This window comes from Triticum aestivum, chromosome 7D, assembly GCF_018294505.1.
Source record: "Triticum aestivum cultivar Chinese Spring chromosome 7D, IWGSC CS RefSeq v2.1, whole genome shotgun sequence".
In the NCBI taxonomy this organism is placed as follows: Eukaryota; Viridiplantae; Streptophyta; class Magnoliopsida; order Poales; family Poaceae; genus Triticum; species Triticum aestivum.
The window spans coordinates 60,357,997-60,372,844 of NC_057814.1; the positions used below are offsets into that span (position 1 = coordinate 60,357,997).

General features: G+C 44.6%; 2 protein-coding genes across 2 annotated transcripts; both read left to right on the forward strand.

Annotated features, from left to right (window-relative positions):
* The first annotated feature begins 1,567 nt into the window (after positions 1 to 1,567).
* LOC123164970 (methylcrotonoyl-CoA carboxylase beta chain, mitochondrial) lies at positions 1,568 to 6,616 on the forward strand. The gene is made up of 10 exons (XM_044582594.1): positions 1,568 to 1,872; positions 1,953 to 2,072; positions 2,705 to 3,139; positions 3,213 to 3,303; positions 3,776 to 4,008; positions 4,096 to 4,260; positions 5,139 to 5,213; positions 5,542 to 5,673; positions 6,191 to 6,247; positions 6,325 to 6,616. Exons 1-10 carry the CDS (start codon positions 1,687 to 1,689, stop codon positions 6,526 to 6,528), a joined length of 1,698 nt encoding a protein of 565 aa, XP_044438529.1. The 5' UTR covers positions 1,568 to 1,686; the 3' UTR covers positions 6,529 to 6,616.
* A 4,357-nt stretch (positions 6,617 to 10,973) lies between these two features.
* LOC123166138 (cysteine synthase) lies at positions 10,974 to 13,614 on the forward strand. Its single transcript, XM_044583907.1, has 7 exons — positions 10,974 to 11,247; positions 11,353 to 11,480; positions 11,794 to 11,996; positions 12,162 to 12,287; positions 12,380 to 12,538; positions 12,927 to 13,120; positions 13,208 to 13,614. The coding sequence occupies exons 1-7, from the start codon at positions 10,993 to 10,995 to the stop codon at positions 13,331 to 13,333; spliced, it is 1,191 nt and encodes a 396-aa protein (XP_044439842.1). The 5' UTR covers positions 10,974 to 10,992; the 3' UTR covers positions 13,334 to 13,614.
* Positions 13,615 to 14,848: the final 1,234 nt, after the last annotated feature.

Consider the following 14,848-nt stretch of genomic DNA (forward strand, 5'->3'; position numbering starts at 1 on the left):
ATCGGTGATTTGGATCACGACGAGTACGACTCCATCAACCCCGTTCTCTTGAACGCTTCCGCTCGCGATCTACAAGGGTATGTAGATGCACTCCTTCCCTCTCGTTGCTAGTAAACTCCATAGATTGATCTTGGTGATGCGTAGAAAATTTTGGATTTCTGCTACGTTCCCCAACAATTATCGACGAACATATGGATACTGTCGATTCTACTACTTCTACATACAAATGATCTGATCATTTGATACCCTCACATGCAATGCACTTGGTATCATATGGTGTATACAGGTGCTTGTTGATGATTAATGCACTACCGATATTATGATAGATATGTAGTCACGTATGAAAGTAGAGAGAGTGGTGGTGCAGAAGGGAACTTAGTCGGCGACAAGGTTGACACGATTGGTTTTACCCAGGTTCATGACCCCGGTTGGGAATAAGCCATACATTTTGCCCATCGAACTTTATTAGTTGATGCTACGATTACAATAGTGTAGAATTGGTATTTTGTTCTAGGTTACGAGGCTCTCCTCACTCAGTGAGATGTCCCTCTAGCGAGGCCTTGTCCTTCCTTTATGTAGGTAGGCCAGGGTCGATAATCCGGTAGTTGCCTTTAGCGGGTACGATGCGAATCATGTGATCTTGTGATTGAAGGCAAATATCTTCCGTAACCATAAGATCTCTAACATAGCGCACACGTCCTTATTCCCTTGGAATGCCTACTCTAGCGTAGCGGGACACAAGATGAAGGGATCTTGTCAGGTGAATGACGTATGGGCACACCCCCAAGGTATCATATTTCGACTAGGTACTTGGACTCACCAGGAGTGGTCATGATTGATTATGGAAAATCATAGATGAATAAACAATGGAATTTAGTCACCATGCATAAGAAAAGATCCACATAACCATGCAAATGGGGAAAAGCTTTCTATTATATTATGCTATCTATATTCAATATTTTTTTACAACAAATCCTATATAAATAACTAGTTAATCTCCACCGATCTCTTTTTTTCTCACCATGCGAAGATGCCACCTTAAATATGCAATCATTCATTAAAAAAATGCACTGTCAAATGACATACAATTCATCATTTGCATTTCCAGCTTCAGCTATCATATTATTAAGCCGAACATCCATGTTCCATAAAACCAAGCCTCACTAAAATGAATCGCGACAGATTCTCGGAGCAACACATCAATCTTCTGGATAGTACATGCGGCGGAATGTGGTGGAGCAAATAGAGATTATCCAGCAGCCAATACTACTCGGATTTGCCAACTCGCAACGATCCATCTAACGGTCAATGTCCAAAGTCATTCATGCGCTGGTGTAATTGTAATGGCACAGAAAAGAAACGTAAACTATGAAATTTGGAAGAAAACAATATTTAAGAATTCAATAAATTGGAAACCAAGTGCATTACGCTCACTGCCATCATGGTTGCCAATCAAGTCTGCAGGAGTCCTTATCCACACCTGTCTGCCAACACAGCATGGCATCAGAGCAGACGAGCACGAGACTCCCGTGGAAAAAACCACTCTGTAGATCGATCGATATCCGATCGAGCTTCCGTGCGGGAGTGTTCCTCCGTCCGTCAGTATACAGAGAGGCATCGCACACTCTGACAGAGACTGCTCACTCCACTCCCCACCAGCCCATCCATCGTCATCGTCTGCCGGAGATGCTCAGTCGATTGGCCGCGCGGCGGCCCCGCCCAGGCAGCGCCCGGGCCGCTGCCTACCGCTCCTCGGCGGCAGCCTCCTCCTCGGTCCTGCCCGACGCGCTCGACCGGAGCTCCGACGCCTACGCCCGCAACGCCGCCGCCGTCGGCGGCCTCCTCTCCGACCTGCGCTCCCGCGTCTCCCAGGTGCGTGCCTGCGTGCCGCCGGCCTCTCCCTTCCTTGGCCCGACCCCTTCCCTCTCCTGACGAAACGGAGGGCGCTGCAGGTGCTGGGCGGCGGAGGCGCGGGGGCGGTGAAGCGGAACCAGGGCCGGGGGAAGCTGCTCCCCAGGGACCGCATCGACCGCCTGCTCGACCCCGGGGCCTCCTTCCTCGAGCTCTCTCAGGTCAGCCATCACTCATCAGTGACAGTGAGACAGACCCCTTTTCCTCCCGGTGACCAGTTTTATCAAGCAACGGCGTTAAGGAAATTGTACTCCATGTTGGTCTGCTTATCCTAGTTATCATCGCTAGTTTGGCAATTGGACTGGCTCACATTTTGATTCCCGAAAAATGGGACTGAATTTTTCACCCTGCAGCTCTGAAGTGTATATCTTCTTAGTAGTTGCCATTTTCGCTTGAGAAAAATGGGTCCGAGTTTTTCACCCTGCGGCTTTAAAAAGGCATGCCCATTTCACTAATTTTTAGAGTAATCCGGCAACCTCTGTTTTGTACATGCATCCTGATTTTCTAAATACCTTCCTAATTAAATAGAGAAGCATGGATTCCACGGACGCACTAACTAGTAATACATCAGAAAAGACACTGGATGCAAGTTTCGGTAGGCTATGCGACTTTGTGACATAATTGACGGAAACACCATTGTCTTCCAATGCATATCTGTATCCTGCAGCCCACTGCCCCTAATTATTCAGACATGCCATTATCTGGTAGATGGTTCAGAATAGAAACAAATGTCTTCATAGTTGTCCATCTTGTTGTGGACTACGAGCTGCTGATGGTACTTTTCACAATAAAGCTTGCAGGATCTGATGTTTATGAGGAAGCATTACCATCAGGGGGAATAATTACTGGCATTGGACCTGTTCATGGACGACTATGTATGTTTGTGGCCAATGACCCAACTACGAAGGGGGGTACATACTATCCTATCACCGTCAAAAAGCATCTGCGGGCGCAGGAAATAGCTTCTGAATGTAAATTGCCCTGCATATATCTTGTTGACAGTGGAGGCGCTAATCTCCCCAAGCAGGCAGAGGTTTTCCCCGACCGTGATAATTTTGGTCGAATATTCTACAACCAAGCTAAGATGTCTGCAGATGGTATTCCTCAGATTGCAGTAGTTTTAGGTTCTTGTACCGCTGGCGGGGCTTATATCCCTGCAATGGCTGATGAAAGTATAATAGTTAAGGGAAATGGAACGATATTTCTAGCTGGTCCACCCCTTGTAAAGGTTAGTATTTTCTGCCCACAATCTTGACAAATATCTAAATTACATGTCCAAGTCTAAATGATCAGTTCTGCAGGCTGCTACAGGGGAGGAGATATCTGCTGAGGACCTTGGTGGAGCATCAGTGCATTGTAAAGTATCAGGAGTCTCTGATCATTTTGCACAAGGTATATTTTAACATAAATTGCTGTGTAATACGACTCGATTGCTGCTCTTTCAGATATAACGAATGGAGGATCGTCTGCTTAATTTCTTAAAAGATGCATTTCCGGCAAGCTTTTAGTGTAAAAGTTCTGCTTCTTTCTGTTATTATTTCTTTTTCCATGTTCTACATCCAACGGTGGTACACGTCCAGCTTGGCGGTTCCAAAAAACGAAGTATTAACAAGTACCTTATTAGATGTCGTCTCTGAGCATTCTATGGAGATTGGAGAGTACCGTTTGTTTCTTCCCTGATATATTTGATCATGCAAATAGTTTCCAGACCCTTGTTTGTTTCTGCCCTGATATATTTGATCATGCAAATAGTTTCCATCTTAAACCATAGATGGCCCTTTTATGTATCTTTTTTTTTTCTAGACATATTAGTTGGATGTTGTTGCGACATCTTAGACATCTTTTGCACTGTAAATTGCAATAGATGAACGTCATGGTCTTGCGCTGGGAAGGAACATTGTGAAGAACCTCCATTTGGCCGCTAAAGAAACAAGTATACACAATTCTGCTTGTGATTACCAAGAACCATTGTATGATGTACAGGAACTTCGCTCAATTGCACCAGCTGATACGAAGCAATCTTTTGATATTCGCTCAATAATAGCTCGTATAGTCGATGGAAGTGAATTTGATGAATTCAAAAAATTGTACGGAACAGTAAGGATTTCTCTTATGCTTGATTATCCTTTGCATTCTGTATTGTGCATTGTGCAACTCAAATCTGTTTCATTTGCATTTACGTAGACACTAGTGACCGGTTTTGCAAGGATATGCGGGCAGCCAGTTGGAATTATTGGAAACAATGGCATTTTATTTACCGAGTCGGCACTAAAGGGTACCCACTTCATTGAGTTGTGTGCTCAACGCAATATTCCTCTGATATTCCTTCAAAATATTTCTGGATTCATGGTATGGCATCTTCTTTACTTTTCAGTCATTCTTTCATTTCAATTCATGTTCAAAATATTGTCCTTTCCCGCCTCCTATTCATCTACAAAACTTTGCATTTCCGTCATTTCAATGGAAAGTGGTTTAGCCTGGTTAAAATAAAATAAAATTAATTCATGGTCATAAATAAAGTGACCTAATTGAGATCGCGAACACCCCTCGTCTCACAAATTGGCTTTTGACGGTGAAAAGACCCTTTATGACCCAACAGTTGTTATGAAAGCATGGTTCCAACAACAACAACGAAAAGCATGGTTCCAACAGCAACAACAAAAAGCATGGTTCCAGCATATCTGGCATGATGGAGTCTAGTGTTTGAAGTCCTAATGGACCGTGGGCGCCTGAGGGACCATCCATGTATTTTGAAGGGACCGTCCATGTATTTTGAAGGGGCATGTCAGCCACATACAGTGGCGGCTACACACAGTTTGTGATGTCAACTAACATCACAACTGGTGGAAAACACTCATAATTTTTTGTATTCATCACATAACTCATGCAATCATCAAGAGTTTGGTTGGTTGACATCACAAGGTCATAAGTCTAGCACTGCCACTGCACAGAGACCGCCCATCTACAGTAAAGGGGCAGATTGGGGCACAATTGAGTGAAGGGACAGATTGTTGGGATAGTCCGACATTGGTTGTACAGGGGAAAGACCCCTAAGAACTCTAACCTCACAAGCTAGCTTCTGGGGATGAGAGAATCTTTTACAGTCCAACAGTATGAACTGCATACATACTAAATAGTTGGTCGGGGATACTAAAGTTTGAACATAACAGTTGGTTTTATTTTGGAGTACGAGCCTTCTAACCTTTTGCAGTGACAATGTTTAATAGGTTGGGTCGAAATCTGAAGCAAGTGGAATTGCGAAAGCTGGAGCAAAAATGGTTATGGCAGTTTCCTGTTCAAAGGTCAGACATTTCTACTGTTTCCCATTCTTGGTCTTAGTAAACTAGTGTCCTAGTCTTGCTTCCTTTCGCATTTACGCAGCATGTCACATGACATAGCATGAGTAGAGCAGAGTAGCACTTTTGTCTATTTGTTTTCTGTTCTTTTTTCTCTCTTTCGCCTTTTGGGTTTTCGTATGTTCTCGTTGGGTTTCATATCTAGCCTACCCCAACTTGCTTGTGACAAAATGCTATTATGGAATCTATAGCCAGTCCTGTATTTTTATCTACATCTAAAATTCTATAAAATTATATGAATAGCATGACCCTGTATATCTATATTTCTGCACAGGTTCCTAAAATTACCATAATTGTCGGTGGAAGTTTTGGTGCTGGGAATTATGGAATGTGTGGACGTGCATACAGCCCGAATTTTTTGTTCATGTGGCCAACTGCTAGGATATCTGTTATGGGTGGCATTCAGGTAAGACCTTTGGACCTGGCATTGGCTACAAATTGTCGTACTATTTTACTAGTATCATTACCTGGTGAAGGATGTCACAAATGTAACTCTTGGTATCAATTCCCTTGAAGCCTAGGGATATAGGTTATTAGGCAGCATTAGCAGTCCAAAATGTGAAGAATCTCAGGTGTTACTCAGCTGCAAATAAAAGCAGCCAGCATGTTACACTTTGTTGTAGAAACATTGTGCATGGTTGTTAGAAACATTTCCATGAGGCGCAACCAGGCAAAACAAAAGCAGAATGGCGGAATACCACTGTGAGAGCAAAGCATGCTTTCAGTCCATCAAAAGGCTATTTAGATTTTTGTGTCTCCTAGGCATGTGCACTGGACATTAAGAGGGAAACTGAGGTAGCACATATCAATCATGTTCTTGTACATGTGGACATCTTTGCACTGGTTTCTTATGGATATGCTTAGCCTCAAACAAGAGCCAAGCTACTACTGGTCTTAACATATCTTTCTCTTGAACCTTTCAGGCAGCTGGTGTTCTTGCCCAAATAGAGAAGAACAACAGGAAAAGGCAAGGAGTGGAGGTATAGTGCATCATTTATTGGATTCAGTAAACATAAGACAAATGCTGGTAGAAGATGAGACTTTTTTTGTTATGCAGTGGACCAAAGATGACGAAGAAGCCTTCAAAGCCAAAGTCGTCGAGGCCTATGACAAGGAAGGAAGCCCGTATTACTCGACCGCTAGGCTTTGGGACGACGGGATCATAGATCCCGCAGATACCAGGCGGGTTCTAAGCCTTTGCCTTTCTGCTTCGGCCAAGCCGGTTCCAGAAGTCACGAAATATGGCGTGTTCCGAATGTAAATCATGCATGTATAGTGCACATCCCTGTAAAATAAAACTCTGCTTCGATGCTTCCAATATATGGATTGAAATGAGGCGCTTATTCAAAGCTTGTTTCTCTGGGGAAACTTTGCTAGCCCTGATGTATTGATTTTGTCCATGTTCTTTTCTAGTGCTTGGAAGGGGCTAAAGAAAAACGTGAAATAGTTATTAGCCTCCTCTCCTCTCGCGACCGCGTCGCCCCCGCGGGCGACCGGCCGCGTCCCCAACACCTCGCCCCCGAGCTCTCCCCCTTCCCTCCCTCCTTGCCACCGGCGCTGGGCCTGGCCCGGGCGGCGGCGGCCCCTGGCCTTTCCCCTCTCGGGTCGCACTGACGCGGGGCGGTGCGGCGCGCGGGGTGCTCCTAGGCGGCGACGGTCCGGCGCGGCGGCGGAGCTCTCCGGCGTGGTGGCGGGCGATCTACTGGACGGCGGCGCTGCCGTTGGCGGCGGGGCGGCGCGATCTGGCGGCGTCCGCTCGGCCCAGATCTGGGCCCTCCGGGCCCCATCTGGGCCTGGGCGGGCCGGCGGCGGGGAGGGTCGTCGGCGTGGCTTCCGGGAGGCTGGGGAGCGACGATGGGCGGGTGGTGGCTGGCGGCGCTGGTGCCGCCCTGCTGCAGCGTGGCCGGCGGGGCTTTACGGGCCCGATTTGGGTCTGGCCGGGCCAGGGGCGGCCTGGTATGCCCTGCTGCTGCGTCCGGACGGCGATCGCGACGGTGCCGGAGACTCGGTCCTCCTGCACGACAGCGGTGGAGGTAGTTCCCTCCCGCGTGGCTCCGGTGCTGCTGCTTCCGTCGCCTCGTGCGTCTCTCTCCATCCTTTTGGTCTCGTGGTGGTGATCTCAGTGAGGCGGCGTGGGTGGCGTCAAGACCGCGGTGGCGCATTGGTGGGCGGCGAGGTGGCTGGTTGGCTCCGGCCTGGTTGGGCGGTGGGGTTGGAATTCGGGAGAAATCCCTTGCCGGCTTTTCTGGCTCCGATGCGGTGACACCCGCGGGTGCCACCATTCCTTCCTGGAGGGTGTCGGAGGTATCCATCCCCCACTCCCTTCCGCGTGCCGGGGGAAACCCTAGGACACGTCCGGGCAGCAGCGTCGTTGGCGTCGCATCCCTTCTTGGAGGTGCTGCTTGGTACGCGGCAGATCGGAGCCTTGGTATGTGGTGGGTCGAGTCCGGAGGGCGCAGCGGTGGCGGGTCTCCGCGCTTTGTCAAGCTGCCGTTGTTGGCATTTCCTTCTTCTTTGTTCTTTCTTTTCCTTTTTGGGCTTGTTGTACTTCTAGCCCGAGCATTGCTATGTGATCGATGTTGGTGCTTTGTAATACAAAGCGGGGGGAAACCCTTTTTCGGTAAAGGGGCTAAAAGGCGACTTGATCGAAAACGAACTTTACATTGTGCTGTGTCAAAAGAAACCAGCGCGTGCAGATGTTGGTTACCATGTGTGCACTAGAAAATTTATTTGCAACATAAATAGATTTTGGTGCAAATTGTATAACTTACCATCCTTGTGTTGATTTCACATGACACGTATGTACATTTTCTCGTCCAAACTCCAAGTGTCCACTTTTCACAATTTTTTCAAGTGTCCATAGTATTGGAAAATCTAGATAAATCAATGTAATCGAGAACCACCTAGATTGAATGTTTAATTCATAAGACGCTAGTACAAATATGAGTATTGGAGGTGTTAAAAATCTCTTATCCACCTGAGGCTGGTTTCGTCGAGAAGCTGCCTCCTAGATGAGTAATCTCTAGCGAATATAAACCCTCGGAAACCAAACCCTCACGCTGTCCCTTCTTCACTCCCCCTTTCTCTCCCACATCACAGCCATTGTATTTCTCCACCATCAGCTAGTGGGTAAACGGGCGCGGCGGGGTTCCCTGCCAGTCAAGGGTGAGGGCATGATTGGCGGTGCATATGCTAGCACCGCCTGAGGAGAGAGGGCTTCTCCTCGGGCTTGCATGAATGTCGGACCGTGGCCCCTTACGGTGCGGTTATGCCGTGACACTCCTCCTGCCCCGCCACCACCGTCCCCGTAACGGGCGAGGGTGAGGGGTTTGGTGCGGGCTTTGCCACTACCACCTCTAACCCAAAGAAGGAGGGCCTTGTCAGGCCGCATAACCGCACTGAGGAAGTGAGGTGGAGCGACCCATTACGCTGGGTATTCGACCCCTCGCCAGAGGATCTTGCGAGAGGTGAGAAAGCCATGACCATATCAATAGAAGTTGCCTCTTGATAGAGGTCAAGAAGATACATCAGCAACATCGACACAATGTAGAGTCATTGTTGTCAAGAGTCTTCTATCAACTGGCACAATTGGTCGATAGAATCCAATTTCTTTTGTTTTCTCAATACATTTTTTAGATTTTAGAACATTCTTGCATATGTTCCTTGTAGACATTTGAAAATATATGAATGTATTATGAAATGCAATGCACCTATGATATGAATTTGGATGTGTATATCATAAGTCATGAATGTGTGGTGGATGTTTGCTATGAATTTGTCATGAAATTGGATTTGGAATCAAGGCTGGTTGCAAAATAAAAATTAAATTTTAGCCCTGAAAGATCAATATAGGCGATTCTGAAGGAGAAATCACTTTTCGGTACTTAAGTATTGGAGGCGGTTATGCAGAAAACCGTCTATAATACTTAGGCATTGGCGCTGTTTCCCCCTATAAACCACTTTGCTAGGTAAAGTATTGCAGCAGCTTTTGAACCACCTCTAATACTAAAAGTATTTCACGGTTACCCTATTATGTACCAGTAGGAATGCAATGTCCAAAAAGATCAATGTGTTTGAATACAAGTGCTTCATTATAGTAGTTAGTAGTTGATACCCCCAATGCTAACAGAGACATGCAGGTGCTTAAATTAGGGCATATTTGGTTGGCCTCCACACTTGGCCACAATTTTGTGCCACAAGTGTGGCATGCCATAGTTTTTGTGGTGGTCAAATTGGTCGCTACACTTGTGTCAAAAGTTGACTAGCAACTGAGTCTATAACAACTAGGATATGTCAGTTAAAAGAGTGGCATGCCACAACTATGGTTGCAACCAAAGGGTTGCCACAGTTTGCCTAGCACAAAACTATGACAAAGTGTGGATGACAACCAAACTTCCCCTAAGGCTTAGAGGAGCTTATGAAAGTGTGGATGGCAACCAAACATACCCTAAGTTTGCATTGCACAAAATTGTAACCAAACTATGGTTGTTGGGGTGTTCTCTCCTCACGCGGGCTAAGGGGCTTTTTGGGCTGAGCCCGTGCATGTTGAGGAGACCTCGTGTAGGCTACCAAACAGTGAAAAGTAGGTCGAACATGGAACATATAAGGAACATGTAGGCTTGTGCAGGCTATCCAACATACCCTAAGACTCAAGGCCGATTATGAAAAAAGTTGTTGAGTGAAGGGTTGACGAGGACAGATAGGGGGTGGGGTTATGTTTTTAAGCTGCAAAACAAAACTGAGCCTAAATTATCGAACCGTCCATTGAAAGTAGCACCCACTCAAGCATTTGTTGATCCCAAGATTGACACCACGCGATCGCCCCACAACAAAGATTATTGTTCATGATATGTGTGAGAACCATGTCACCAATTTCATCACGGTCACTACCGGTGAATTCTCGCCTGCCATCCTTGCCGAGGCTAGATAGGGTCAGTCGGAGAAGACTACGATCACATCCTCGCATTGTTCTTATCATGTCAAAGATAATCTGACGAGGTTGGTCTATCACTTTCGTAGCAATGATTAATTGCATAACTATGAATTAAACTTAAACAGCTCAGGACTAGCAGTCAATGATACCAAATTTCCAAGAACATTGGTGGTTCACCCATTGAAAAATATTATTCACACCTTTCAGATGCGTGAACCCTTGAATTTCAGTTTAAATTTGAACACCAATTTGACTAATGAAATATGAGTTATATGAAAGGTGGATTTTTATTGTGCATGTTGCATTGATCCACCCAGTGGTGAATAAGGATAAAAATGAAAGGTGGTTCAAAGAACTAATATACATTATATGGACCAGTTCATTACCAACTCACATTAATTTGCCTCACAAAAAAAGTTAAACTAGTGGAGAAGCCAAAGGAAAACATGGACGAAACTATTATCTATGTTGATTTTTTTTAAATGACACATTAGATTTCAAACTGTAACTTTCCACCACCTAAGTAAAATTAATTATAGAAGATCTAACATGTTTTTGGGGTTGGATAAGTTGATATTTGAAGTTAGCTTTCATACATCCAAGTTATTTGACGTCTCAAGTGAAAAGTTACGTATTTTTCAGACTTGTTTAGCAATTAATTACAGCGCGAGGCTCTACAAGTTTGCTCATGCTACAACTTATGACTCATAAATTAATCATTTATTTTAAAGGTAGGAAGTACTCCTCGGCTGTTCCACGCAAAAAGACGCGTTCTTGATTAAACTAACAGCCATGGGTCGGAGCTGGGGCGCGCAGCCACTCAAGCTCCAAAAAAATACAAAAACAAATAGCAATTTGACAACTTGCAGGGCAGATTCATCAGCCGTCGCCGCGCTAGCTACCCTGTCTCTCCTCCAGCGAGAAGAGCATCCATCCATGCCGCCGGGGGCGGAGGAGGCGGAGCGGGCTGGCCGCAGAGGGGTCCCTTCCCTGCTCGCCGGCGGCGGAACCGGGCAGGAGGAGCACATCGCCTCCGACGTCACCCAGGCAAGCCTCGGCCCCTTCCCCTGTATATGACTCTGAATCTCTGACGGAGATTGAGGTGGGTTGGGATTTAGGAGAGGCTCATGGGGGGCGATTGATTTTCTTCAGCTGATAGGATGGACGCCACTGATCGAGCTGAAGCGGATCGCCGGGAAGGAGGGGGTGGGTGCCCGCATCGTCGGCAAGATCGAGGCCTATCAGCCCCTCTGCTCCGTCAAGGACCGCAGCGCTCTCAGGTATATAAACTTTCACAAATCTTGGGATGAGATTAGATTGGAGCGCTAGTTTTATTAGTGTCGACTGAGCAAATGAGCTGGATGATACTGTTGAACTGAACCACTAACTTTCAGTAAGCCACCCTTCCTACTGTTTACAGTTGCCTAGAACACCAAAACATCTGTAAGAAGACTTTTTTTTTACAAGAAAATAGTAACTTCAGCTTCTGGTCAGGTACATAGTCTTGCTGTTGCTAGAACACCAAAACATCTGGTAAGTATTAGGAATTATGTATGGACTTATGATATGTCTGCTTCTTTATGTTTCCTTCAGGATGATAGAAGACGCCGAAGAGAAAGGGTTGATTTCACCTGGTGTCACGACTCTAGTCGAGCCGACAAGTGGTAATTTGGGGTTAGGACTGGTGCTCATTGCTCTGAGCAAAGGGTACAGGTTTGTCGCGGTGATGCCGGGCCAATATTCGCTGGATAAGCAGATCTTGTTGAGATACATGGGTGCTGAGTTGTTCATAACCGGTAAGACTAAGATAGATAGCATCTTAATTTATTCCTGTCCAAAAAAACAGAATCTTAATTGCTTGCTTAGTTCTGATTTTCCTTGCATACCTTTGTTTACAATGGCCAATTACTATGATTTCTATTGGTTAAGACTTGTTCCATTTGGTGTGACTAAATTGGCAGATCCAGCACTTGGGTTTCCAGGGCAAGTTGAAAAGGTCGAACAGCTCAAGAAAGAATTGCCCAATGTACATGTTCTTGATCAGTTCTCGAATCCAGCAAACCCCGAGGCACACATTCGATGGACTGGTACGTCTCAAAATGACTTGACACATGATGTTCATAAGGAAGGACACCTATTTTGCAAGTTAGTAGCTTTTAAAGACGTGCCCAATTTTCAGGACCCGAGATTTGGAAGGATACTGCTGGAAAGGTGGATATATTTGTTGCAGGTTCAGGCTCAGGAGGGACGGTATCTGGTGTTGGGAAGTATTTGAAGATGCAAAATCCAAATGTAAAGATCATTTGTGTGGAACCTGCAGAGAGTCCAGTTATTTCAGGTAAATCAATGGTGATGTTATGGTCATATAAATTTCTTCTATAGTGCCTCTATGCTTCATATAATTAAACCATCATAATACTGTGTGAAATGATATTTATCTCTCATCAGTTGTAACTATGCTTGTTGTTTACTTGTCAGTCCGTTAGTTTCACTCACCATCTTGTTCTTTTAGAAAATATTTCATTTGTTAGGCAGCAGATAAGTGTCAATAAATTATGCTTCGTTGTATCTACTTGATTGAAACCTGTGGTGGTCCAGATAATTATATGGGTCCACATTTGCTTCAGATTGTGTGGTGCGAGTTACTAAAATCACCCGAACAACATCAAAATAGTACCTTCCGTGACAGTGACACTGACACTACTGCTTTGCTTGTTGTTGTTCAGGTGGGGAGCGAGGCAAACATAAAATCCAGGGAATAGGGCCGGGATTCGTGCCTGAAATCTTGGACAGCTCGGTCATCGATGAGGTGCTTACCGTGACCACCGAGGAAGCAATGGTGAATGCAAGGAGGTTGGCAATGGAAGAGGGCCTACTTGTGGGCATATCTTCGGGTGGAAACTTGGCGGCTTGCTTGAAGGTTCTTACATCACCCAGAACCAGTCTCGGGCAAACTTTGTTTCAGTATCTTAAGACTTCACTTCCTGATCTTTAGTAACCCTTTTAGGTCGCGGCAAGAGAAGAGAACAAGGGGAAGATGATTGTGACCATGTTCCCGAGCGGGGGCGAGAGATACATGAACTCTGACCTCTTTGCAGCTGTAAGAGAGGAGTGTATCGCCATGACCTTTTGACCACACATGATACAGATTTACAAGAGTTGTATGTAAGGTAGATTCAGCTGGTTACTGTATTGTGTTGCACGACCTTTCTACGGAGTTCATCAACAGACGACCTTGCTACGGAGTTTATCTACAAGGGATCATGAATTGTTGTTAGTCATTGAATGCATGTATTACCATATCATCTGATGCCACATCGGCACCAAAACAGAACATCTATTTTGTGACTTGGTTCTTGGTGTACGCAGAAATTTGTTTTTTGTTTTTTTAGAAAATCAAATATAAGAGTGACATCAGCATGTGCATATAGAAAGGAGGGAAGGAAGTGTTCGGCACTATTCCTAGAAATAGAGGACCCCAATACGCAGGGCACGTCATATTTTTAGGGCTCCCAGCGAACACCCTCAAAGTCGAATGGATGGCAATTTTCCTACATGGCAACTTTCGACTCTGATCATGGCAAATTTATTGAAGTTGTCATGAGAACTTCAATTGGTACGACATGGCCAGTTTGGGGCGTTCACTGGGAAAATGCTGCCAGGAAAAGTTCGGCAGATAACGTTTTCCAAAACAAAATAGTCTCCAGTTAGCTTGGTTCTTAAAAAATAGTTATAACTAAAAATATATTTTATATAATAATTCATATCCAATATTAATTGGACAAAATATTTCTTTTTATTTGGCAAAAATAAAATAAAATAAAGCTTTTCAAGGCCAAGAATCGAACCTAGGAACTACCCATGAGACCTGCACAAAATAGCCACAAAGCATATGAACTGCTACAATATTATATCACAAGGCATATTTGCACATGAAAATTCCGCCCATTTGATACCGCCATAGGTTGTGGTGGTAATCACAAGGTCGGGCCGTCATGATGCATTTTGAGCTCAATGCAAAATAAATTAGAAGGCCCCTGCTCGGGCAACGCTTTCTCTTTTGAATGGATGAGAAACTTAAACTAAATAGAATTTATACTAAACATTTATACTTTTTTGCTTACTTTTATTAAAATAATTTCGTACCTATTATATTTTTAGTTTACTTAGTTTGCATAATCTGTAGTGTTTTTTGTTACACTCTTTGAAATGTATGTAAATCTGCACTTGTTGTAAAAAAAAGTTATATTAGCCTTTCGAGACATTGCCCTTAACAAGATATTTACGTAGAACCTGCTTAATGCAAAAAAGAATGAAATGAATAAATAAAAGATGTTGTGACTTTGAAGATTAATCTTGATACTCTCATGAAGATAGTGGATGTATATATTTGAGTGTGTATGTGTGTTCTTCTCTATATATTAGTATTCTTAAAAAGTGTACCGTGGTTTTTACTGTATGGTTAGGAAAGCACAATAACAGAAACATCTAGAATACAAGTTTCTTATGAGGAGTTTATCATCGATTGTTAGCATGCTTCTTTACCAAATTTTGTGTTGTCATATGTTACAATGGATTAAGTACTCGGTTGAAAATATGTGCTTGGATTATACTTGTATTAAAATATCATCACTTATAACAATCACCA